Source organism: Scleropages formosus, chromosome 1, assembly GCF_900964775.1.
Source record: "Scleropages formosus chromosome 1, fSclFor1.1, whole genome shotgun sequence".
Lineage (NCBI taxonomy): Eukaryota > Metazoa > Chordata > Actinopteri > Osteoglossiformes > Osteoglossidae > Scleropages > Scleropages formosus.
Window position 1 is genome coordinate 18,755,834 of NC_041806.1, and position 25,915 is coordinate 18,781,748.

At 43.2% G+C, this 25,915-nt stretch overlaps 2 protein-coding genes across 3 annotated transcripts in view; one reads left to right on the plus strand and one right to left on the minus strand.

Moving 5' to 3' along the window:
* Nucleotides 1-15,113, minus strand: part of cep128 (centrosomal protein 128) — a 75,463-nt gene extending 60,350 nt beyond the window's left edge. For both annotated transcript variants that reach the window (XM_018732284.1, XM_018732285.1), the window contains exons 1-10: nucleotides 15,035-15,113; nucleotides 14,422-14,663; nucleotides 12,339-12,425; nucleotides 12,112-12,223; nucleotides 10,658-10,773; nucleotides 10,066-10,157; nucleotides 7,005-7,074; nucleotides 5,501-5,617; nucleotides 4,268-4,354; nucleotides 1,302-1,376 (exon numbers count right to left, since the gene is read on the minus strand). In XM_018732284.1, the coding sequence (XP_018587800.1) occupies nucleotides 1,302-1,376; nucleotides 4,268-4,354; nucleotides 5,501-5,617; nucleotides 7,005-7,074; nucleotides 10,066-10,157; nucleotides 10,658-10,773; nucleotides 12,112-12,223; nucleotides 12,339-12,425; nucleotides 14,422-14,616 (951 nt within the window). In that variant the 5' untranslated portion in view covers nucleotides 14,617-14,663; nucleotides 15,035-15,113. The remainder of the gene's footprint in view (nucleotides 1-1,301; nucleotides 1,377-4,267; nucleotides 4,355-5,500; nucleotides 5,618-7,004; nucleotides 7,075-10,065; nucleotides 10,158-10,657; nucleotides 10,774-12,111; nucleotides 12,224-12,338; nucleotides 12,426-14,421; nucleotides 14,664-15,034) is intronic.
* A 1,520-nt stretch (nucleotides 15,114-16,633) lies between these two features.
* The window catches only part of tshr (thyroid stimulating hormone receptor), a 40,588-nt gene continuing 31,306 nt past the window's right edge, over nucleotides 16,634-25,915 (plus strand). Inside the window, exon 1 of the mRNA XM_018732307.1 lies at nucleotides 16,634-16,806. Coding sequence (XP_018587823.1) covers nucleotides 16,634-16,806 — 173 coding nt within the window. The remainder of the gene's footprint in view (nucleotides 16,807-25,915) is intronic.

Here is a 25,915-nt window from a genome sequence, read left to right on the forward strand (position 1 = left end):
TTATGACTAAGTCAAGATATCGTTATAAACTCAATAACACTGATTTCAACATGATTTTGCACACTGCCACTGTTCAGCAGCTAGCTCTAAACTGGCAAGTATTGACAAGGCAAGTAGCATCAGGCAGCAGGAAGCAACATAAATAAACTGCAAACATGTCATTGCATAAAATTGTAAATGTCTTAGTAAGTGTTGCTCAGGAGTGTCAAACAAATAGCCTAACAAAAGAAGAATATTTTTTCAATACGCAGCATTACAGGAGTACAGTGGGTATAGCCTTAATAACAGGGTGACTATAAACAGCATTGAATCAGTATACAATACTACAGTACAGTGGGTATAGCCTGAACTTACAATAACTATGAGAAGTATTGAATCGGTATAAGTCCTATAAGCACAGTGGGTATAGCCTTAACTTACAGTGACGATGACGTGCTTATCCACTCTGCTACTTATTGTCTGTGTTGTTATACAAGTATAATGACCAAAACAAGTCAAACCGAGGTGCCATGAATCAAATTCGGCCCACTGTGTGGAACAAGTCTGAAACTGCTCTTCTAGAAGTAGCTGTTGCAGTCCCGACAAGCCACGAAAGGACTGTCCTCAAGAAGGAATTCACAGGCTGAAATAAAAGGGGCTATATATCGGTGTCCCTCCTATCAGGCAGGTGCAAACAGAATGCGGTGAATGCAACTGCAGTGTGCCCCTGTTTCCTTGGCGACAGCAGCCTGGTCCCCAGTTGGATTCTGTCAGGGCCAATTTAACAGGCTGAGCAGCACAGAAACCTTGCCAGCGCTGCTCAATGCCTATCTGGAGGCACTCCAACATTAGAGATTGTCCGTCACAGGTAATCTTTTTTTTTTCCCCCGGTCACAGCAAAGCCTCAAGCCGCTAGCTCAGATGTAGGCTCCCCCTTTGTACCCTGCTCCTTTTGTTACTATCTCCTCTGGCGGCCAGTGATACCTGCGATCAGTTTGTGTTCAATTTCAAATTCCAAACCAAGCCACCAATTGTCACAGCCGAGTTCCTGCAGAACAACGTACAAAATAACTCTGCACTCAGCATGTAATGTGTTCATTGAGAATTTCTGCACATTTCTTCACTTTCAGTTTTTGCATTTTGGCTACCTGTTGGTTTTTCTACGACTATGGTATATAACACAGAACATTACATAGTACATCAGTAGGATAAAATAATGCTGTTCACTCAGATAGATCCAAGAACTTGACTACACACTCGTACATCCGGGTCCTGGTCCAGACAGGGGCCACATAAAGAGTGCAGTGGGTGGGTGGTCTTACCTGTTGAAGCAGAGCATCCCTGCCACCTTCAGACTGGTCAAGCTGTCTTCTTGCTTTCTCCAGCTCCAACTCCATCTGTCCAGCACAGAGGCAGAAAGGAAAGGACAGAGCATGAGAGAGCGAGAGACAGAGATGAGGCAACTTTAATCGGTTGGCAATACATATCCTCCAGTTCATTTGTTTTCATTACTGTTTTCTGTGAATAACAACAACAACAATATGGAGCTCTGTATGAAGAATTTTCCACTGATTACAATCAGTCATTTTTTAGTCTAATGTCACACAGGTAATAAGCTGAAACAATCAAACATAAAAGTAAAGAAAATCCACTGCAATGTACTGTTAATATTAAAAAAAAAAAAAAACAAGACTTATGTCACAAGGTAACCTTGCGGTGCAACAAAGTTGGATTCTCCTGAAGGATAACAAAGAGAAGGACACGGAAGTCAAGCAGAGTAGGGAAACACTTATGTCCAGTCTGGTGCAGTGGCCTTAGTAGGGGAGGACACAGCAACAAAAGGGTTCCAGTGAAAGAGGGGCACTTCAATCCTTCACAGTAAGGATGGGGGCAAAACTCAAAGACAAACTCCAAACACAGCACTCAAGTACTCAATTAGTCAGTGATTACAGTGATTCAGTCAGAGTGCATCAAGGGCTTCGCTTCATACCTCATCACCTACGTCTCTCATTGGGATAGACACTCTGAACTGGGGAAAAGAATGTGGAAAAGTAGAGCGCACACACACACACACACACACACACACACACACACACACACACACACACACAGTCTGAAACTCCTTGTCCCAAGCGCAGTCGTGGCAAACAGGAGCCTAACCCAGCAATACATACAGGGTGCAAGGCTGGAGGGGGAGAGGATACACCCTGGACAGGACACCAGTCCACTGCAGTGATTACAGTGATTCAGTCAGAGTGCATTAAAGGCTTCACTTCATACCTCATCGCCTACGTCTCTCATCAAGCAAATGTATGTCAACATTCTCATCCCGGGCCTCTTTTTCCACATGCACTTATTCAAAATGAAAAATGTCCAATCACCTATTCAATTACTGCTCTGTTTTCCTGTTCAGTGGTATTACCACCTTCTGAAGCTGACAACACAAATGTAAGTCGCTAATGTATTCTGGCAAAATGGCTAACTTTGTCTTCTCTCAGCTAATAATTAGTGTTCATTAGAGTAAATGACCCGCTGCACGCAAAGACGTAGTGCAACTTCACAGATCATTTGCGCATCACTACCTAACCGGCTTTGAGAAAATGGCAGCAGTTGGAAAATGTGTGGGCCTAACTGCACAAGTTTTTGCATATGGCTCTGGTGAGAGAGAAGGCCAAGCATATGGAGATACAGTAGCAGCTTCCACATAGATGGCGTCAACTACAATGTAGCAGGCAATCACTTTCCAAACGTCAATGTGCCAAGACGAGGCTACTAGCTAAGGAAACTGGACCCTTACACATTTAAGTGACAAAGAAATGTCTGTTGGCGTACTGTTGTATATAATGCTGGAGGTTGCTGGAAGGGAATCGACCACAACCAAGCATCCACAAAAGGTGTAGGAATGTATGAATATAGGTATGAAGCATTCATTCAAAAAGCAATCTACTTAACTTGGTGTCATACCGGAAAATGTGGCTGGATTTGGAGGATTTGAGCAGGTGACACATGGCCAGTCACTGCCTGCACTTCAGTACATCTCCAACATTTGACACAATAAAACCCCCTTCTCTCAGCAAACGCAGCAATTGCCTTTGCCATGGAGTGAGACAACAGTAGCTCGCCTCTATAGGCTGCTCAGTGCCTCATTTATACCACATCTGCATTTGACCTCACCACTGCCCTATATCTTAAAGCCTGGAGAGGGTAAAAGTGCATGGGCGTGGCACCCACCAACTATTTGCTGCTCCCTAGGCAATGGAACAGCTGACAAAATTAAGGAATAACACCATCAATTGTGAGAAGACATCTGTCAGTGTAGCCCCACAAATTAAACTGCTGCATATCACGGGCATGAAATGTTTGAAAAAACATATTTAGGTGCGACTCACCATCGCTTAAGCCTTTGTCACTGCAGAACTCCTTTCGTTGTAACGGAGCTCTTTGGACGTGTTTAACCATTAGATATTTTCAGTTTCAGCTTTGTATTCATGCAGCCATAAAGGTTCAAGAAATTTCTATTTTAAATTGCCTGACTCACTAGACCTTTAAGTTAGGGTTGCAAGCCTTTAATACTGGAAATAAGGCTTTTTTTGTAAGTGTTAATTCCTTGTTTTAAACAAAATTATAGTGTTGTGAGTCAGTGAGAGTGTGTGTCTGGTGGGGGTGTAGCCTGCAATGGCACCCTGTCTGGGTGTATATTGTGTGAGTGACAGAGAGAGTGTGTTCCGCTGATGTATAGATGAGTGAACCATTGTAAGTTGTGTATCAAGCAGTGTAAGTCACCTTGGCGAATAAGGTGTGGGCTGATAACACTAGAGTTCATGTAGTTCATTGTTTCGAGGAAAGTGTCTGCTAAATAAATAGATGTAATGTAAATATGTACCCTACGTAGCCTTGTACCCAGCGATTTGAGGATAGGCTCAGCACAAGCACACAAAGAAAATGAGTCAAGTGAGAGTCTTGTCATTTTCTTTTAGTCACTCAATTATACGTTTTCTGAAGAGGTTGTGTGTTCTATTTATGTTTGTGTGGATTCCCTCCACATGATCTGGATTCAAAAAAAAAAAAAAAAAAAAAAAGCACATGCTTCAGGTGAAATGGTGACTGTAAACTGTCCATAATGTGTGAATATGTGTGTGAGTGAGTAAGTGAATGGCTATATATAACTTCCACAGTCTTTGCTCATTTATTCCAGTGCCACTCCTTTTATTGCATACTTAAGTACCACACACAAACACACACACACACACACACACACACACACACACACGCACATAGACACACGTACCTTGTTTTTGTCACGCTCAGATTGCAGCAGTCTGTTCTTCATGGCCTCCTCTGCTTCACTCACACGGGGTTCCCTCGTTCTCAGGACCTGTCATGAAGCCCACAGTCAACTGTGTTACCAAGCCAAGTAGGAACACAATGGCAGCACCCCCCCAATAACCTTGTATTGGTCTCCTGCACACAACTCGAGCGTTCTCAGGTGCACACATTAAAGCTACTCTGCACACTACCCTCCAGTTGATCTGTTACTCTCATAGTTTAAATACTGTACTCTTTTCAAAAGTGACACTAGAAGCCTACACCATCCTCATCCAGAGATGTACTATGTCGAGCTGTACAGTTAACTTTACATTGAACATGTACTGTTCAGCTGGCACAGGCAGTCTTAACAAAACGAAAGCTAACATTTATCAAATTACTATAACTGCTTTTTAACATTTCACCAGCATTTCACATTTTGCTTGTTACAGGAAAAAAAAAGAAAAAAAAAAACTCAATGCAACCTGAGAAAACATGCTGTCATTCTGATGAGCCCATGACGGCAGATGAACACTTAGCACATATTGGAAACTGTCCTCCCATTACACACGTGCATTCCATTCCTCGCTCAATGAGCTGTCCTTGAGTCAAGGCAGGATGTTGGACTTCAGCTGTACGGGATCAATTGAAAGACTTCAAACCACTTTAGCTCCTTCTACTGAGTGAAACAAGAGGTTGCTAAAGTCCTTCCTTGCCTTGCGTGCCTTCACATTGTCTTGTGTAAAACAGCAGGACTGAGGAACAAAAAAGCATGGGCCTAAAAACAGTACTTCACTGAGCGGCTGAAAGTAAGCAATGAAATGCAAAACAACTTCTCTGTCGTGTTCGGCAGCAAAACACAGTGGTGCCAGGAGCACCTTGTCTCCTCATTAGCGCAGTTCAAACTTGACAAATGCAAATGTGTCCCATGTATGGTTGGCGAACAACTCTGAGTGCAATTCAATGTGAGCATACTGCCCCCTTGTGCACTACTTACAGGCAATACAGTATGTAGGGTACACAAAGCAACAGCAATAAAAAACATCAAAATAAACCTTTTTTTTTTTTAAACAAGGCAAACACACAAATCGTTTGAAATGTGTTAAACGGTCTTTCATCGCAACAAAAGGATCAAGTTGAAAGGCGCACAGATTAATGTGATGTGCCAGAGCAGAGCAGTCAAGGGTTGTATGGGTCGGACGCATCGAAGCTTCACCTCCTGCAGCTCGGCTGACACATTGGCCCTTGGATCGGGGCATCTCTCCAGTGCTTGTCGGTATGAGCGCATCTGCTTCTCCACCTCCTGAAGGCGCCTCTCCACTTGTGAAGACACCTGAGATGATTCCTTTTCAGCTTAAAATCATTTACAGACTGATATGACAACATGATACACAAAATAGCATGAGCACAATCAAGCACTCAACACTAAGCAGAGGGAAGAACTTTATTTTGTTCCTGGGAACTCACGCCTCTGCCCTTCTGTGCTTGCTGTGAAAGGCGTGAGCAGCGAGGAGCTCTTTGTGAAGTGCGGCGCAAATAGCACAGCTGTTTCGCAGTGGCTGTATGGCGTGAGAGGACGTGGGTTTGACCCTGCTTGGTCTGTGTAGGGTTTGCATATTCTCTCCATCTTCGTGCGGGTTTCCTCCTATACTCCAAAGAAATGCATTTCAGGTGCATCGGTCACTCTACATTGTCGGTAGTGAGTGTGAATGTGTCGAAGTGTGTCACATTCATCTCCTGTGCACATTAATGGTTCACTGCAGGTAGTGTACTGCAGTGTATCTAGCAGTGTAGGTCATCTTGGAAGAAAAGGTGGCAGTTAAATACGTCATCAGATTCATTCTAAGTCACTCTGGAGAAAAGCAACCGTTGAATAAATGAAAAGGTCAAGACCTTGTGGAAAGTTTAAATATAGAATTAGAAATACAAGAACCAATTACAATTACAATTTACATTTATTTATTCAGCAGATGCTTTTTTCCAAAATGATTTCCAAAGGACTCTATGTAGTGTTATCGGTGTTATCATCCATACATCAGCGGAACACACTCTGTCACTCACACACTATGGGTGAACCTGAACAGCATGTCTTTGGACTGTGGGAGGAAAGGGGAGCACCCAGAGGAAACCCACACAGACACAGGGAGAACATGTGAAGTCCACACACACCGAGCAGGGAACAAACCCACATCCTCTGACACCACCCAGATGCTTTGAGACAGCAGCACTACTTGCTGTGCCACCGTGCCGCCACAACTGCCAGTAGTGTGCCACAATTATGCTGATATGTCACCGGTGAGAAACTTGCAAGGAAGGATTTCGCTTTAATCGCAAAGAATCTAAGAGACAGATGCAGTGCTCACTGTAAAAGGTCTCGCCTTGATACCACAGCAGCGCCCAGTGAGGTTCAACACCCTGAGCTGCTCTACATGAACATGGGTAACCACACACACATTTTCCAAACCGCTTGTCCCATACAGGGTCGTGGGGAACCGGAGCCTACCCGGCAACACAGGGCGTAAGGCCGGAGGGGGAGGGGACACACCCAGGAGGACGGGACGCCAGTCCGTCGCAAGGCACCCCAAGCGGGACTCGAACCCCAGACCCACTGGAGAGCAGGACCCGGTCCAACCCACTGCGCCCCCCCCATGGGTAACCATTTTGAGAGAAACACTCACATGTATGTGAGCGCAAATCAACGGGGTACATTTCAGACTCACCGACTCCCTCTGTGAGGCTCGCATGTGCTCGGAAAAATTTTCCAAAGTCCTTCTTGTTTCCAGCTCAGCCCTTTAAAAGAAATACAGAGATGAAATATCTAGGGATAACAAAGAAAGTGTTTTTGAGAGTCACTCTCATTACTTTCAAGGTCTTCATTCTTAACACAAAGCAGTGCTTCTCACAAAAAACCTGGGCTTTTAGGAGAAAGCCTGTTTACTTGAGCAAACAGTAAACAGCAGCAGAAGAACACGAAGTGAAATGACATGTAGTAAATGAGATTTACTACAAGAATACAATAGGTAAAAGGCTAATAATACAGACATTCCTTTACATTAGATTATAGTTGAATTAACTGTGACACATTTTAAGCTGTGATGCTACTCATCAATGGCAGTTTTAAAACACAGCCCCAGTTCATATGTGAGACCCCCCCAATGTAAGAGAGCACCCGGTAAACACCCACAAAGTGCATGCTGCCATTACATTTTTAATCCCAGATGACAACTGTTTGCCATAACTGTATTTGTTGTAATTCCAGGACAACAGGCCACTCGTATAAATGCCCACATTGCGATAAAGTAATGACAGCAAAGGGAAGGATCACCTGTTTTTCCACACATAGGTAACCTCCTGTGCTGCCCCTGTAACTTCTAATATGTGAGAAAAATGAGAAGGTATTTAAAAAGAAGAAGTGAACGTGAACATTCCAGTAGACATAAGGATAACAAATCCCCCATTGCCAGACATTTTAATACTGTGGGTTATGAGGTGACTGCTCTCTGCTTCACGGGAATTGAAGTCAAGCTGTCAACAAGGGGTACTGACAAAGACAAGCTTTTGTTACAGGGGAGGCTGGTGCATCCACCTTGTAAACACCATACATATCCTCTATTGGTGTCAGAAGGACATGCTGAATCTTTTTTTTAAATTCCTTTCACTAAATTAATATCACACACATCACATACACACGTTGTCTGAAATGAGCGGGGTCGCAGCAAACTGGAGCCTAACCCGGCAACACAGGGCGCAAGGCTGGAGGGGGAGGGGCCACACCCAGGATGGGACGCCAGTCCATCGCAAGGCACCCCAAGCGGGACTCAAACCCCAGACTTGCCAGAGAGCGGGACCCAGCCAAACTCGCTGCGCCACTGCGCTCCCCACTAAATTAATATGTGCATATTAACTATTTACTGATCTCCTTTCAGTTAACTGTGTGTCCAAGAATGACATCACCTGTCAAATGTGTTATAAACTATACACAGTATGCATCTCTTGGTGTAGTATGCACATACACTGATGAAGCAACCCAGGCAAAACACGTCTGTGTATTGCACACATTACAATTATTTAATACGTCTGAACACTGTCCCCTTTTTCATTGCAAAAATGACTACACTAAGCTGAAATGTTTTTTTGTTGCACTTTTAGTTGAGTAGAGTAATGTTTTGATGCTACTACTGAAAAAAGACATTTCCACAACACTCAAAGCAATCTATATAGTCTATAGGTAGGGCCCTGTCCAGAACCCCACCCACTCTCTCCAAGAAGGTTGAATACTCTGAACTGTTGTTTGGTGTCTACGCACACATACAACAGTCAAAGTTTTCCTCTCTGCGACCTTAAGTCGCATTGAGGCAACCCTTTCATCCACAGGGACAAACTTCAACTATACGGCAGCCAGCCGGGAGCTTGTGAGTATCCCCACACACGCCCGGCGTCTCTCACCCTGTGCAACTCCTGAAAAGGAGCAAGACCGCCCCTTATCGAGGACTTTGGTTCCAGAGCCAACACTGTGAGTGGAGGTGAGCCCAACTATATCTATTTGGTATTTCTCAACCTCCTGCACCAGTTCCGGCTCCTTGCCCCTCAGTGAGGTTACATTCCACGTGCCAAGAGCCAGTTTCTGCCGCAAGGGCCCATGACGCCATGCGTCACACATTAAATTAGTTTTAATAATTTAGCTCGAAGTTAGTACATTTTAAAAGTCTTACAGCACTTTTTTTTCCCCCCCCTTTTTTTAAAAAAATAGCTACATACGATACCTTTACACAACCTAGTAAATAAATGGCAGTAGCACTATGGTCCTGGAGGAACGCCTGTTCATTTCACTGTGTACTGTACCAGCTGTATATAATTGAAATGACAGTAAAGTCTCTCGACTCTTGAGGTACCTACCTGTTGTTATGCTTTTTTCCACTGCTCAGATAATGGCATAAACTGAAAGCGATGATATGCTGATGAACATGTGACAATTCGGTCCCATACTCGTGACCAGTTTTGTTGTGTCCTCAGTTACAAATGAGACAAGTAGTAGGTATTTCGGTAAAACACTTTGCCCAATACTACCCTTCATCATATAACTTACTCTCCTTTCTCTACTCACTTTTTCCATTGTCCTGTGCCACCTGATGTGCAGCACGAACCCCACAGTGTAAAGTGTACATACTGTATAAAGCACAATGTAGCACACTAAAAAGGAGGTTGTTGGTATAATGTATTTGTATTTTCAACAGTATTTTGTATTTTCATTTTAAAGTAGACTTTACTTTGACGTTGCTTCAAGTCCTGCAATGAACTATAGTCCTGTCTACATTCATACAATCTGTTTCCCAGGATAAACTCCAGAACACTGAAACCTTGGATTAAACGAGCTGTTAATGAAAATAAAATAAGAGAATTGTTCAGGAAATTTAGTATACCTTTATCGTCTTTTTACACAACCTAACCCACAAATAAATCAAGGGTGTTCTGTGTAATTGAATAATATTCTATTGAGGCTGACGTAGTAGCTGGACTTGTGGACCATTAGAGTTATGAGTTCCAGCCCCAATTATATTCAGGGTGTGTGAGTGTGAATGTATATGTGTGTGTGTGTGTATATATATATATATATATATATATATATACACACACACAGTATATGTGTATGTATGTATACATTTTTTTTTTTTTAAAATGATGCACTTGAGCTGCCAAAATAACTGTACTGACTAGACGGATAAGAACAGCAGAACTTCAGCTGCAATTTGGAAAGGTGCGTGGCATTCTAAGTTAGTTCACCTGTTCCGTCTGGAGATTTCCCTGTCCACTTCGTTCCCTAATCGCAGCTGATCACTACGGAGGTCCCGCAGAGACTGGTGCAGGTTGTGAAGCTGAAAGAGAAATCTCAGTTCAGCACGCAGCAATGTGGAACCATATTTAAAAAAGAAAGTTCTAAGCTGGATCCAAGAAAGATTTCATCATGCAACATAAGTAAGCAAACAGTTGTGATGTAAAAACACACTCATTTTGTAACTTGAGACCTCAATATTGACATTAAATGCTAAGCATGCATTACATTTGGTCAAAACCTCTCAAATCAAAGAGCTCTGTGTTACTGTTTTATCATTTGGAGAAATGATTGATGTTATCATTATTCACTAAAAGTGACTTAGATCCCTCCCTCAACTTCACACTTTACTCATGACACAGGTAGATATCTACACTTTACTAAAGTATAAAATGAAACCAAGTTATACACAACTTGGCCCCTATGCCTTACAAGCTGATGTGCCTTACGGTCATCTGGTTGAGCTCACACAATTGTCTACACTGCAGCAGTGCAGCACAGGCAACAAAATGGTAGCGCCATGGCTGTTCCTCACACACACACCCCCTTCTCGCCAGGGTCTCTGAATCTCACGGAGGCAGACTGAGACCGTCTTTGAATTTTCGTCTCTGAGCCATTGTAGTCATGGAGAGGGGAGGTGGGAAGGTAGCGAAGGCCATCTGTGTGAATGCAAGCAAAACACTCAACCGGTACAGAGTTCTTGACAATAACTGCATCAGACACAACCTTCTGAGAACAGTTATGACAAAGGCAAAATATGATAAATAAAAAGTATCTCCACGTATATCCAAAGAATAGGAGTTGCAAACCATTGCAAAACTGCTCAACACAGTGTGAAAACGTGTAAAAAGCAGACATATAACTAAAGCTTCCTTACACAGCTGTGTTAAAGGTCAATACTCTAGACAGCATATTATTCTCATAAGCGCTGTCAAACATTTACATTTCGATTTTCCTATGTATAAGACTCAAAGACTGCCTTGCATGCCCAGATCAAGACAGATCACAACAAATATGGTGCGGAAGTGACGTCCCCTCTAATGTTCCCTGCCTCCTGCCTCATGTTTCAAGGATAGACTGTGGAACACAGCAACGTCGCACAGCACAAGCACAGGATGAAAATGGCATAAATAAAGTCTTACAGTGAATGCTTAATTCATTACAGCATCATCTCACAGGTCTTTATCACTAAACTTTTATTGATGGTGAAGCAGTGGCTGGATTTATGAACAGTTACAATCAGACTTCCAGTCCCAGTTGAGTTCATAATGCCAAAGCGTCACCTGATACACTCACAGACAGTGATCATGAATAGTAGGTCAGGCCTTAAGGTTTCCAAGGAATGGAGAAGATGGAAAAAGGAAACAGAAGGCAAGCTGTAGGTGATGGCATTTTCATTACATCTACCCCTTTTGTGCCACTGGAGTGCTGCCACCTTGTCATCCTGCACCTCCACGTAATACCTCTGGCTCTGAGCTCATGCACAATTGTCTGTACTTTAAGGTAAATAATAGAGGACTTATAAGACCTTTTAATTTTTTTTTTAAAAAGCTGATGCTTTTATTGCTTCTTGTTGTGCTTGTATTAGGTATTCTGAAATTTTGTATGATATGGGCTAAAAGAAGGGATCACAGAGTCACAGGTGAGCATCAACACCATAGTCTAGCTCTGAGCCACAGTTCTTTATTGGGTTTCCTTATTTAGTCCATGTTGTAAACACTCCCGCCAGGTGACTGAAAACACCCAGCCAAAAGTACGTGCCACCCCAGCTCACCATAGGTTCAGACCGTCTGACCCCACATTGTCCACGAATGGTCAGTTAAATGGGATAGGAAGATCCATTGTGGTACTTTGTCCCTATCTAAAGCAACTCCACTGTTGCCTCCCAAATTAAGTAATTTAGCAAACACTTTTTGCCAAAGTAATTTACAACTTGAAGCTTGACAGATTCTGAGGGTGTGAGTCAAGCGGGTGAAGCACCATCTCCAGCTTATTACCTCCCAGTTCGTTTGTGTGAGGTGTGGACGTGAAAGGGCTGTGTGCTGCTGAGCCCCTCCTAAGGCGCTGACTTTGTAGCTGCTCAATAGATTTCTCCAGGTCATCCCTCAGCTGAAAGATGAGCAACAGGTTCACATGAGATAGGACAGAACATGGCACAGCGCTCCTTTCACAGAGAGGATCCTGGGAGAGGCCAGCATGACAAGTAGCTGAGAGCTATACTTACTGCTGCCATGTCTTCGGCCTGGCCCTCTGTGTGTTCTCTGTACTGAGCCAACATCCTGTCCACACTGTGGAGATTCCGGCTTGTATCCTTCAAGGAGGGGAAGAAAAAAAAAGAAACTTGTCATCAACCCACTATACAGTATATACTTGCAATACAGGGGTTCCTACATATGTTCATATAAAATGAGATGTGAAACAAAGGAGAAGAGACACACTGCAGTTCAAATGTTTGAAATCACCCAAAAATGTTCATGTTTTTGAAAAAACTGATACTTATTTAATCAAGGTACCATTACAGTGATTTAACAATATAAAACATCAGTACTAATGTTGCAAATGGCTACAACTGTTTGAAATGAGTGATTTATAATGTATTATTCACATGTGACTGAGAAGCCCCATTTTCAACAGCCTTTGCTCTAGTGCCTTCATGGTAAACTAATCGTAGTGCTCCTCATGGTAGAAAGACCTTTGCAATCACATTAGCACAGCTGAAAGCCGCCATTCTGGTCAAGAAAGCAGGTAAATTGTCTTTCCTTAGAAAATTAGTACTGATGTTTTACATTTACATTTATTTAGCAGATGCTTTTCTCCAAAGCGACTTCCAATGAACTCTGTGTAGTGTTATCAGCCCACACACCTTATTCACCAAGGTGATTTACACTGCTAGATACACTACTTACAATGGATCACTCATCCAGACATCAGTGGAATACACTCCCTCTGTCACTTCTATATTGTTAAATCACTGTAATGGTACCTTGATTAAAAAAAGTATCAGTTCTTCAGAAAACATGAACATTTCTAGTTGACTGTAAACGTTTGAATGCAAGTGTATGAAAATGACAAGAGCGGGCACCATGTGTCCAACTGCACTTACCGCACCGCCCTTCCCTAATGCAGCTACAGCTATGTACCAGGGAGCTGAGTGCATGATGATGTTCAACTTGGTGTCCTCAATGAACCCATTTCACCCCCTTTCTTAACTCTTAGCTGCATGAGGACAGCTAGGAAAGTATTTCATTTGAGCATATTACAAATATTATGATATTGTTCAATGAGGTAAATAGAAATAACCCTGTTGTTTCAACAGGTATCAGGGTCCAGCTCCCTTGCCAACACAGCAGTCTCAGGGAACCAGATTTTCCAATAAGACACCAGAGGTTACATATTATTTGTGAGGTGTAATGAATTATGAAGTAGTGGGGGGGATTATAAAAAAAATAAGATGCAGCAGAAAGCATAGCGTTAAAGGTGCCACACCGCACTCAGAGGACACAGGCTCAAACCCCACTGCCACTGTCACCGTTACTCCCTTCCAGACACCTACATGCCAACAGAGAGAGCCGATCGTTTTGGGATCGAGCAGAACGAGCAGCAGACAAAGGGAGCGACTTTCCATTACATTCTCTGCGCCCCATCCGAGTGCAAACGAGTGCACTTGAAAACACGCCAAGTGGAATGTGAGCGATGTTGGCAGAAGAGCTTTAGAGAGCATTTCCAAAAGGGATCATTACCAAGGAGAAAGTGCGGTGCACACTCTTCCCTAGCTGGCTGTGCTTTCACATTCCCTATTCCAGGGCACACTGCTCACATACCATCACATTGCGTCTCGTCTAATGCACTGCACACAGCGCTACGGGGTGTCCTATGCCGAAGCGCACGCACTTTCTTTCTTTTCTACTTTTCTCAGGGGATCAGTCTCCCAAATGAGTCACAGTTCCAACAGCTAACTGGAGCACAGCTGGTAGCATCACCATGACAGCTACTGCTCTGCACTCAAAGGAGCCAGGCAGGTTCAAATCCATGTGCTCCTGTAGAACCATTGATCAAGGTGAGCTACATTAAAGTTACTACATTAAAAGGTGGGCAGCCACTGCTGCCATTGGACCCAAAGGTTGCAGGTTCGAATCCCATCTGGCTGTAGTACCCCTGAGCAAGGTACTTGCCCTAAAAATGACCGAGCTGAGGTTATAAATAACAATGGAACCATGCAGGACCCCCCATGATTTTTTCATGAATTGTGTCCCAGTTCTGTCGCCCCACTCTGTGCACCAACTGGGTTTGCTCGCAGGGCAGGCGACCTGTAAGGTGCTCGTCAGCGTTTCCATTCTTTCGCCGATGTTCCCGCCCAGGTCTCCGTCCAGGTCCAGGTGCTCAGAGGCTCGCGGCAGTCGCCGCTGCTGCCTGACACGAGGAGGAGGTGGTCGCGCGCTCGAGCAGCGCCGCGAACGCGAAGTGTCCGGGAAAGTGTCCGCTTCGCTCGAGGACTCCGCCATGCTCTCCGCGCTCCTCGCATCGGGGCCACAAATGCCGCGTCCACTGACTGGCGACAGACACACCGTGACACACTTTCACTTCAAGACAAGTTCATAAGCACAGTGATTGAACAAGTAGCTAACCTAATGTATAATTCTCCCGGCCGAGCAGGTGACTGGTCATTTCGTTAACTATTTCATATTATTCCCTAGCTAGCGGTGAATCACACTGTACTATTTCTATTCTTAATATACAGAAACCAGTCGACAGCACGCTACTACTCGTGTTATCAATCATTTTAAAACTGTTGTCACTAACTTCCACAACTCAGTGACGTTCATTTTTAATAGCTTAATGTCGCACAATCTGTCTATACTACCGCTCAATACAGTCTCAAATATTTTCCAGAAATAAAAAGCCCTTGTTTCTGTCTCTCACCTTGTAGGGACAAAAACAGAGTAATCCGTTATTACTGTAACTATGATGGGACTTCCTTTTCCCTGTTGTGGCAACTTAAACTGGCCGCCCTACCTCAGGAAGACGTTAAGAAGCCATATTACCGTAGAGGATTCTGGGAGATGTAGTTGTGAACGATCACATGCTGTTTAACTGTAAAAAATCGACTGATAGAATTTTGAACTACAATATCCATACACCCAACGAAGACAAGTTTTTTTTTGTTTGCGCAAAATGACTGAGATTTATTCACCGATTTGTCAGAGCAACAGCGCGCCACGCTACCCGCCCTTTCAAATAATGTACAAGTTAAAGTAACTGTTGTTAAGAAGGCATCAAATGTTTTAAACAGTGCAGCTTCTGAGCAAATGTTGTCATGGCCTGCACGCAGTTTATTACCGAAAGGGATATTGTCTAGATTGTTAAAAATATGTCAGAAAATCAAGTGTCTGCTACATTTCTAAAGTGAAAACGAGTGTGATCTAAATAAACAAACCATCTTCAATTTTTTTTATGGAAAATGAAAATAACGTATTATTATTATTTACGTAAGAATAAACGAAAGTACTGCGAACGTAAGTGCGCGTTATAGTCACAGTAGTACTGTACATTAAAATTGAAAAAAAGTGACCGCAATGTGGTGCCGCTGCGAGCCATCAGCGACAGAACAGCGACGTCACGCGGCAGTCAGGCTTAGAACTTATTGACTGGCATGTATGTACTGTAGAACAACAGAGTAGGTTAGGATACAGGATATGTAGTGTTAATAAATGAATATATAAAGTACAAGGTACATTAAGAGGTGGCACAGTGGCCTCGCAGCGCCCGAGCTGTTTAGCTGTAGGTTCAAATCCAGCTCAGTATATGGAGCCGTCCATGTGAGCCGCCTCCTGGTGCTCCTGTTTCTTCCCACAGTGCAGAAAGGTACCCAGCAGATGTGGAGAGTGGCGGGGCGGGTCCAAGTGCTGGTTACTGCCACCGCTCTCTCTCTCTCTCTCTCACACACACACACAAGAAAGAATAAAAAAAATAAAAGGAGGTTTAATGCGAACTGAGCGCACAAAGCCTAAAGAGAAGAGCGTGAATGTGCTTCGTCGCTTCTCTCATTCTTGTTCTTCACCTCACACGGCCATCCTCCGTCTTCCCGATGCAACGAACGCGTGGAAACTACACGCTTAGTGACACGCTCCGTGTTCCGCTCTTCTCCTCCACGAACAGCCGCCGTTATTCCGGAACGTGACACAAGGAGGCGCTATGTCTCCGCCTCGCTGTTCCGGTAACCCTCCGACAGCCCGCTGTAGTACATGCAGTATGAAGTACTGTAGGGTATAAAGCGTAAACGTACAGGACAGTGGTGAGGTGCTCGCGCCTGCACGCGCTCTGAGACGCGCAGCTCGGGCACGGCGGAATAAATCGGTTTGCTTGCACAGTTTGCAGCACTTACGAAAAAAAGAGATCCTTGTTGTTTATCACACTTGTGCCTGCTGGAGTGGTGGAGAAATTCCTCACCGACACCTGGGACGGATGAAGCTCATTTATTTCGTTGAAGCGACTCAACTTGAGAGGGAAAATACAACGAGGATGCGGCGCGTTGCCCTGCCGCCGCTGATGCTCCTTATGGCTTTAGCGCAAAGTACCTGGGGACACTTGGCACTGTGTCCCTTTCAGTGCGACTGCTCCGAGTGGAACACATGGGCCGTTTCGTGCTTCGATGTAGACCTTATTCCTGCACTTCCCGAGAGCACCGAGACTCTGTGAGTATTCTACATGCTTATGTTATGTTTCACGAATTTTTCAGTAGGCGAAGAGGAAAAAAAGAATAATTATTTCCTCAGTCTTCAGGATATATAACATACTTCTTCAGACAGATGTACTATGTTACACAGGTACTCGTGGTATTTTGATGGTACACTTCTGTCCCATCACTGCCACCGTCCATGATTTAAGCAGAAGGGCTCCATAAGGGAACACGCAAGTTTCATGACATGAGCACTGGCAGCGATGGAAGATGGAACACGAGTAGGCCTACGCATTGGCCCTTCAAAAGTCATGTAGGACACTTTTGAGCCCTGAACGCAGTCGTTTGGCCTCAATGGAAGTGTGACGTGAGCGTCTCTTCCTGCACATTCTGTGCACTCAGGTACCAACGCAGCATCCAGCACCTTGCCGTCCTGCTCTCGTGCGCTTCTGCCTTCCCACCGCTCGCTGGACTCGCTGTGCCTTTCCCTTTTCAAATGTGCCGTTAAACTGCAGCGCTTCCACTAGTAGACGAGAAGTAATGCGTTGGCAAAGCTCGCGTTTGTTCGCTCGATTGCTCGCTGGCTTCATGTAGGGGCCTTCCTTACTTTCAGCAATGTGTAGGGATGCAGCTTGAGGATTGAGGGCTTTGGGAGTCGTGACTCGCTCTCGTGAACGCAAACTCCAGAGAGATGAGCAGGGCCCTCTTGGAAGAGCTCACACTGCTCTTGTGTCTCCTGGAAGCTCCCTCAAGCACTTGAGGCTGCAGCAAACCATGGTTTTGTGTAAGCGCTACAGCTCCTTCGTGGAATGCCAAGTTGTGAATGAGCAGAATGGCACAGAAGCGTACTTGACGTGGCCACTTCGCTTTGCACGTATGGCTGACAAGGGCCATCTTCCTTAGAGGCATCCAGAGGTAAGATCGAACTGCTCAAAGTGAGATATGATGGAAGTCTCGCAAGTGGCTTAGACAGTTCCGAGATAATGAGTGAAGAGTTGAGACGACAAAAGCCGAAACTCCTCAGACTTCATGAAGAGTGAATGGAGACTCATTCTATAGCTTGGAAGCAGGAGAGAATGAGGGCTCCTTCCATGTGTGTTTATGAAGAGCATGGAGGCAGAGTGCAGGTTGTGCTTGAGGACATTAGAGATGAGGGATGAGACTCTGGAGGTAGAGAGGAACCATTACGGTAGCTACAGGCTAGAGTGCAGCTCTCAATTGTTCTGGCTGTAATGGGGACTCAGTGGAGAGAATGGAATGAGGGACTGGTGTGTGTGTGTGTGTATAATGAGAAATGTTATACTCTGGAGAAGCATTCCACTCTATTCGGAATGAGCAGGAGAGGACTTGTGCAGTGAAATCGGTCTCAAGGGAATTGGAGTAATGCAGTCTGGAGAGAACAAGAGCTTCCTCAAGGACTCGGATGGCATAATGAGTGCAGAAGAAGCGGATCTGCGGATACTGTAGAGGACACACATCGTTGTGCAGGAGAACCATGCAAAGCACTCCTGCAATGCCATGTCTTTCCTGCATTCTGCCTGTCATGATAGAGGCCCATTAAAACTGTTCCTCCGGTGTAATGTACACTTGTTTAATAGCTCAGATTAATCCATCCAAAGGCTCAGCTCTTCTCTTACACTGTGTGTTGCTCCCATTTGTTATCTCCTTAACTAGACTTACAAAGGCTTTATAAATAAATCCGTTTTGTTGGTACTCTACCACCAAGACCGTCATTATGCTGTCAGTAACACTGCAATAAAAATTATGAAAAAGTTGTGTTTGTTTTTAATAAACAATACTGCCAATCACTGCAATTCACTTCATACAATAAGTACTTGTGTGACCAGTAGGGAGCTGAGTGCTTCCACTGCATTAGGAGTTGTGTGGTGTGTTGTGTTGTGGGGACAGCTAATAGCACAATGGTTAGAACTGCTGGACCTTGGACCCAAAGGTTATAGGTTTAATCCCCTCCTCTGGCTATAGTACCCTTCAGCAAGCTACTTATCCTAAAAACTGCTCCACTAACATTACCCAGTTGTATAAATGGGTAAATAACTGTAAGCTTACAGTAATTGTTGCCTTAACTTTATAAGTTGCTCTGATGAAAAATGTCAGCTAAATGAGCCGATGTGAATGTTTCAAGAATATATACACCAAAATGCTATACAGGACATGAACCTAGCAGCACTATTAAGACAACATAAATTGGGGATGCTAAGTTGCTGTTAATACTAATCTGAGCTGATTTGTAGCAGTGTTGTGTTGACAAAATGTCTGCTTAATGAATAGCAGCTTCAAAAGGTCAGCTGATGCTGAGCAAAATAAGAGGGATCTTTAAGTTTAAACACCTTTTGAATACTTGATTTTTTTGTGCCACTCATCATTGCTTTCTTTCTTTCTTTCTTTCTCAACTTGTGTTCATGATTTTTCCTTTTTTTCCCACTACACTGCCCACTATACAAGTGATCCCCGACTTACGATGGGGTTACGTTCCGCGCAACCCATCATAAGTCGAAAATGCATTTAATGCACCTAATACACACCTGTGTGTGAGAGACTGGGAGATACAGATTGCTGCCGTTACCCAGCATCATGAGAAAGTATCGCACAGCATATCACTTGCCCAGGAAAAAATCAAAATTCAACATTCGAAGTACGGTTTCTACTAAATGTATCGCCAGCTCACCATCGTAAAGTTGACAAAATCGTAAGTCGAACATCGTAAGTCAGGGACCACCTGTACATATTTCCTTTTTCATCTACCCATACAACTTGTTGTTCTGCAGATCCTCAGCTCTTTGAGTCCATTTTTTCTCCTTCTGTGTCCTTCAGGATGTGAAATAACAGACTGAAATGACTGTAGGAGCAACTGAATTTCACAGAGTCATCCTGACAGTGTTCCTGTTGAAACAATGTGCCACATAGTGTGTGACAGAGATAGTGTGTTCCACTGATATACGGATGAGTGACCCAGTGTAAGTAGTGTATCTAGCAGTGTAAGTCACCTTGGTGAATATGGTGTGTGGGCTAGTAACACTACATAGAGTTCATTGGAAGTCGCTTTGGAGAAAAGCATCTGCTAAATAAATAAATGTAAAGTGATGTGATCCACATATATGAATATAAAGCGTCTGCTAAATAAATAAATGTAAATGTAAAGTGATGTGATTCACATATATGAATATAAAAACACACTTTTTGCAGCTGCTGGCTTTTGAACCTTTCCTGGATTTATTGTCATGTCTCCCGCTTTGCATAATTGTGCAACAGTCTTGAGAAGGGGTGGCAGAGAGGGCACACTGAACCGAGCTCAGTCCTTGCTGCTCAAAGGAACTTCACGAAAAGGTCAACAAACATTTCCTTCACTGCTTTAAGGACACTGTGTTTTGAGTGTCTCGAGAGCAGGTTAGATGTTAGCAGCTTTGAGGTTCCTTCTGAGTATGGAACAAACAACGTTCAGAAAGGAGAGCAAACACTGTTATAGGATGTTAGTGACTTGTCAGTCAGACAACTTTGATCTGCTTTCAGGTACACAGGTTAAAATAGTGCTTTTTCTTGTTTTTGCTACACTTATGCGCTGCAAACCTCCAAAGGTAAGAAGAAAAAGAATGTTAATCTTATGGAAAATGAAATACTGATTTTTTTTTCATGTTTTTTATGTGCAGTGATTCCACACCTCAAGCACATCCTCTTTCTCCAGCAGGGCTATGTAGCCTTTCAGGTTGGCTCCATGTTTCTCAAGCATTCTCTGGTCAACATTCTCCTCAGCTCCATTGTAAAGTAGAGCACATTCCTCCCCTCAACTGTTTTCAATGTGGATGCCTCCCCAGCCATCTCATGCCTCATATCCCGCACCACCGCACACCACATAAAATTATGCCCGATCAATGAGTCGTTTGAATCTTCTCAACGGCCTGGACTGCAGCTGATGGCACTTCTCATTCTTCCTTTGAAAAATTCATAACCGCTCAGAATTCAGACAAAAACATCTAATAAATACTGCAACCGAAAACAGAAAGTCAGCAGTGCTTACTCATCTGGTATGGACCTGTGATCTTGGCCCAGCCCTGACTACTTAAGCCGAGACTGAGCTGTCATAATAGTGGCTTAAATCCACAGTCCGAACCTGTTTGTCTATTGTCCCTGCAGTGGCTCTTCACATGTGAACCATCCACCATACTATGGTTTAGCCAAGAATATAAACAGCTGGATGTTTCAAGTGATTTTTTTCTTTCTTTTTTTCATTGCAGTCCTAAAAGTTATACTGTTTGAGATTTGAATTCAAACTGAGCAAGTAGCAGATGATTTTCAGTTACCGTGGGCAACATAACACATTTTGTATGGATGCAATTAACATTTGAAAGCAACATCTCAAAGAATGAAACCTGTCCAGACAGGTGTGTATGCATGTGTTTGTAGTTTTTACAAGTGTGGAAGGGAGTGTGTGAGTGCAAGAATTTCTCCAATAGTGTGCCTTTGTAAATGTGTACATGTGAGAGTGTGCCTGCAATGGGTCTGTAAGTGTCCAAGTGAAAGAGTGTGATTGTGACTACATGCGTAAGTGCAAACGTGTGTATAAGTGTGGGCCAAGAGCAGTGTTTTCAGAGGCAGCCTGTGGAAGCCTTTAAAGAAGCTTTAAGAGAAAAGAAAGCGGAATCATTCTTTAGTCCCTGCAAGGTGTCATTGAAGTTGCACCCAAATCGAAGGCTGGACCATAGCAGAAGCAGCACATTCAAGAGTTTATTGTCATGTGTACAGTGAACAGTTTGTTACACCATGCAATGAGATTCTTACTTTGTGAATCCTCTCAGCAGCCTATGATATAAATTATAAGTACATAAGGAAAGAAAAACACAAGGAGAACAGAGGGCGTAAATCACAAATTTACAAAAGTTACTAACAGTGCAAGGTCACAAATTACAAAAATTACTAAAACTACTATTAGTGCAAAAATCCAAGAAACGAGGTTATATATGTATATAAAGTGTGCTGTGTGCAATGTAAGCATGGTATCATATTTACATTCCAGCACTGATGCTCCGGGGAAACTAAGGTTTGCCTTGTGCTGGAAAAGCTTGTTTGCAGGCACCACTTGTAGCTCTTCCCAAAGTTCATGGTGAGGACTAAAAAGAGCCACAGTCACTGATGAAGATCCAAATAGGAAGTAACTGCAAAATAATGGTTCTTGTCCAATTATGTAGCCTATTATCAACCATGGTTCTTATTGAAGCAGTCTGTGACCAAAACTATACTTTTAAATCAAATTTCCTGGTGTGTAAGGAAGCACACAAGGGCTCCTTCATGGCTTTCATGATTTGTGACTCTTTAGTATTGCCAGTCTATAGCAGGACTGCTGGATATAAGAGGATATAGAGTAAGCAGCTTGCCTTGACATTAGGTGAGTCTTTGTTCACTTTGGTCATGTCTCGGGTACAAATAGCTGGAAACACAATGCGTTTGGTTAAAAAAAATGGGGCATGTAATTGAGTTTATTCATACGAGTCCTTTCTATTGCACAGTCCATGCAGCACTTTTTTGTATTTTTGTGTGTTTACAGTGTTTGCTTTGAGTTTCTGTAACAGTGTATTTGCCAAAAGAAGTATCTTATTGAAAATTCAATGAAATGTTGTTGAATGGGTTGCTCTGATCATTAATTCCCTTAAACATGAGAAAAAGGTCAACAATACAGACATTTCAAGAGTTTTGAGAGTTGATTTGTGCCTGTAGATTAGAAAGAACAAAGCTGACTAATTTTTGCACATTGGTCCTAATTCAGAGACGTCCTGCTGACTCAAACTGACTTTCTGACATGTTTGTTTCACTTCTTTATAAACTGTGTGATTTTTAGCAGCGCGGCCACAATGGGTTCCATGTGAGGGGCAAAGCACATGGTGGTTTTTTGACTTTGGAGATGAAGTGAAATACTTCCATTATGTGAACGCACGATCACGAGGCCTGTGCACAACTGGTATATTTGTTTCTGTCAGAGTGCACCTTGTTTCAGCCCACCCACCTTGCCATTGCCATTTCTCTGCTCTCTGCTGTTCCAGTTGTTTTATCAAACTCTTTCGACATGCATTGCCTCAAATCTGTTCAAAAAATTCAACGTTTCATTGAAAATAGCTCCAGCATATTGTATTTATTCATGGATAGATCATATAAAAAAGTGTTTAAAAGAGAGCCTGGCCACCAATATAATGAACTTAGGCCACACAGGTATGTGTGATTCTCAGCCAGAGACAAGAACACCATTTACTCATACAAGTTGGGTGTATCTAATAATTTGTGGCCCCCTTGATCTGCTTTTGTCTTTGACTGAGAACCACACAATATAATCCTAATTTTTGGCAGATAATTTGAATAGTTAAGTGTACCCATTATGAACCATTTCTCATTGTCAACTGAAGGAAAAAATAAACTTGGATTGTGAGAAGCAGAAGAACATTTAGAGGAAAATAAAAATTGAGCAGTGAAATCAACTTGTTAGCTAATAATAATAATCCTTGAAAAATAAAAGTGGGCTTTGAGGCTCATTTTATAGTCTTGTGAACTGTCTTGCAGAAGCTGGACTGTTCATCTCTTCACACAAAAACAGACCCAGATCATATTTGAGTTGGCTGGTCCTCAGGGTCCAGTCATACACATTTCTTTTTTTTTTTTGGAAAGTACTATGGCAGTGTTTATGTTGTTCAGTATCAAAGAACCTTACACCCCGGAGAAAAACAATGAAAGCAGGCTTTTCCAAAAAATGTGGTTACGGGCAATATATCACAGTATGATATTATGGAATTGAATTTGGGCAGGTGCATGGGAAGCGTATACTTGCCTGAAAAAATAATTGTTATAATAGTTTTGGTTCTGTTTTTTACATTCAAATCATGTACTCATTTTTCCTTTCTTCTCCCTCCATTTCCCAGAATGCAATGCTTGGCAGTAGTCCCCCTTTTCTCTTTTTTTGTAGAAACATCTTCTCCATGTGCTTTTAAAGAGTCAGTCTTTCTTTAGGCTTTATGCACACTGGTTGGTGTTTGAAGGTCAACCTTTGATATTTCAGCTTTTTCACAGTGTAATAAACCAAAAATGAATCAAGCAGGTGATTTCAAAGCACCTTATAGTGCATTTCCAGAGGGATGTTAAAAACAGAAAACATCAGTAATGGGAAAATTAACCCCTTTCAATAAGGTTATTCTTTAGGTCTCCCAGACTTAAGCAATGTCTATTAAGCAATTAGTCTGTAGAACAGAGAAATCTGAATTATCAAAAGTGCCTTGAGCTGATCATGAGTGCACAATGGATGTGTTTCCTGATGTTTCACTGACAAAAAGGTTTCTGAGTTTATTTGCGGAGATCTGATCAAGAAGAATTGATTGAACCTATATAATTGATTAAGTTGACACTTTGGTAATGTTGATCCAATTTATCACTTGGTATGTGTGAAACTAAGAAGGAAGAGCAAGTACTTCTTTGGTACTCACTTTGCAGTTTATTGCTAGATGTGATGTTAACTATGTACATTTATTCATGTAGCTGACACTTTTCTCCAAAGCAACTTACACTGTTAGTCTACCTGTAATTATTTAGCCATTTATGCAGCTAGGCCTTTTTACAAGAGCAATTTTTAGGGTAAGTACCTTGCTCAACAGTACTACAGTCAGTGGTGGGGAATTGAACCTGTGCTCTTTAAGTTTGAAGACAACAGCTCTAACCACTACACTACCCCTGAACATTTAACATCTGAAACACATGTCCTGTTTTTACAGCTAGGTTTTGAGGCCCTCAAGAGCCTTCTGTCTCTCTGCCAGGGTCCTCTGCTACTTTATTCTCCATGTTGAAGGTTCCTGATTGTTGCGAAGAAGGGGACACATCTGTTTTGTGGATTTAAGCAGGTTTCCTTTGGGTGTTATGTCTCATGCCTCCTAATCTATGGGGTGGAATACTGTACAATGTAAGATTTGGACTTCCTCATTCTTAGCTCTAGCTCGCTGGCAAGCAAAGTCCACGAACATGGAGAAAGGAAACTGTACGTTACTGTATTTGCATTTTTTCCCAGCAGTGATCCATTTGTACTGCACATTGTACGGTTGCTTTTGTTCTATGAGATTAACAGCTCTCACTTTGCTCAAAAAAGTAAGACCTGGTAAGTCCCCTTCTGCCTTTGCAGACCAGAGCTCTATAAGTCAGTCACCCAGCATCCTAAGTTTCTGCTAGTGTCTGTCAGAAATCTTTGGGAAATTATCAGCTTTTTTTTTAATAGAGCATCTTCAGTTACCTCAGGGGAGCCATAGTGCTCATCTAGTCCATCCATTCGGAGACCTTTACTGGGCCGATTTATTGAATAGCTGTGATCTGTTTTGTGTGTTCTGCAGACTCCTTTCCTTACCATTTGACAAGGAGGTTCTTTTCTTTGCATGCAGATAAGTCAAGTAAGCAAACTTGATAATATGATTTGGGCTGTACTTTGCAGCACAGTCATGAGTCAAGAGGGTAAACAGCAGTGGACTGACCACACAGCCCTGGGGAGCACCGGTGTTTAGTGTGGTGGTGCTGGAGGTGGAGTTGCTGATCCTGACGACTGAGGTCTCCCAGTCAAAAAGTCCAGGATCCAGTTGCAGAGGGGGGTAGTCAGACCCAGCAAGCTCAGCTTTGTAATCAATTTCTGAGGGATGATTGTATTGAATGGGGGTGCGGTGGCGCAGTGGGTTGGACCTCGGTCCTGCTGTCCGGTGGGTCTGGGGTTCGAGTCCCGCTTGGGGTGCCTTGCGACGGACTGGCGTCCCGTCCTGGGTGTGTCCCCTTCCCCTCCGGCCTTACGCCCTGTGTTGCCGGGTAGGCTCCGGTTCCCCGTGACCCTGTATGGGACATGCGGTTCTGAAAATGTGTGTGTGTGTGTGTGATTGTATTGAATGCTGAACTGAAGTCAATGAACAGCATCCTTACATAGTTGTCCTTTTTGTCCAGATGGCTCAGAGAAAGGTGGATGGTAGCAGACATGCCATCTTCTGATGAACAGCTAGGACGGTAGGCATACTGGAATGGGTCCAGTGTGGTGGAAAGACTGCTCTTTATGTGTTTCGTGACTACCTGCTCGAAGCACTTCATGATAATAGGTGTGAGTGCAACTGGTT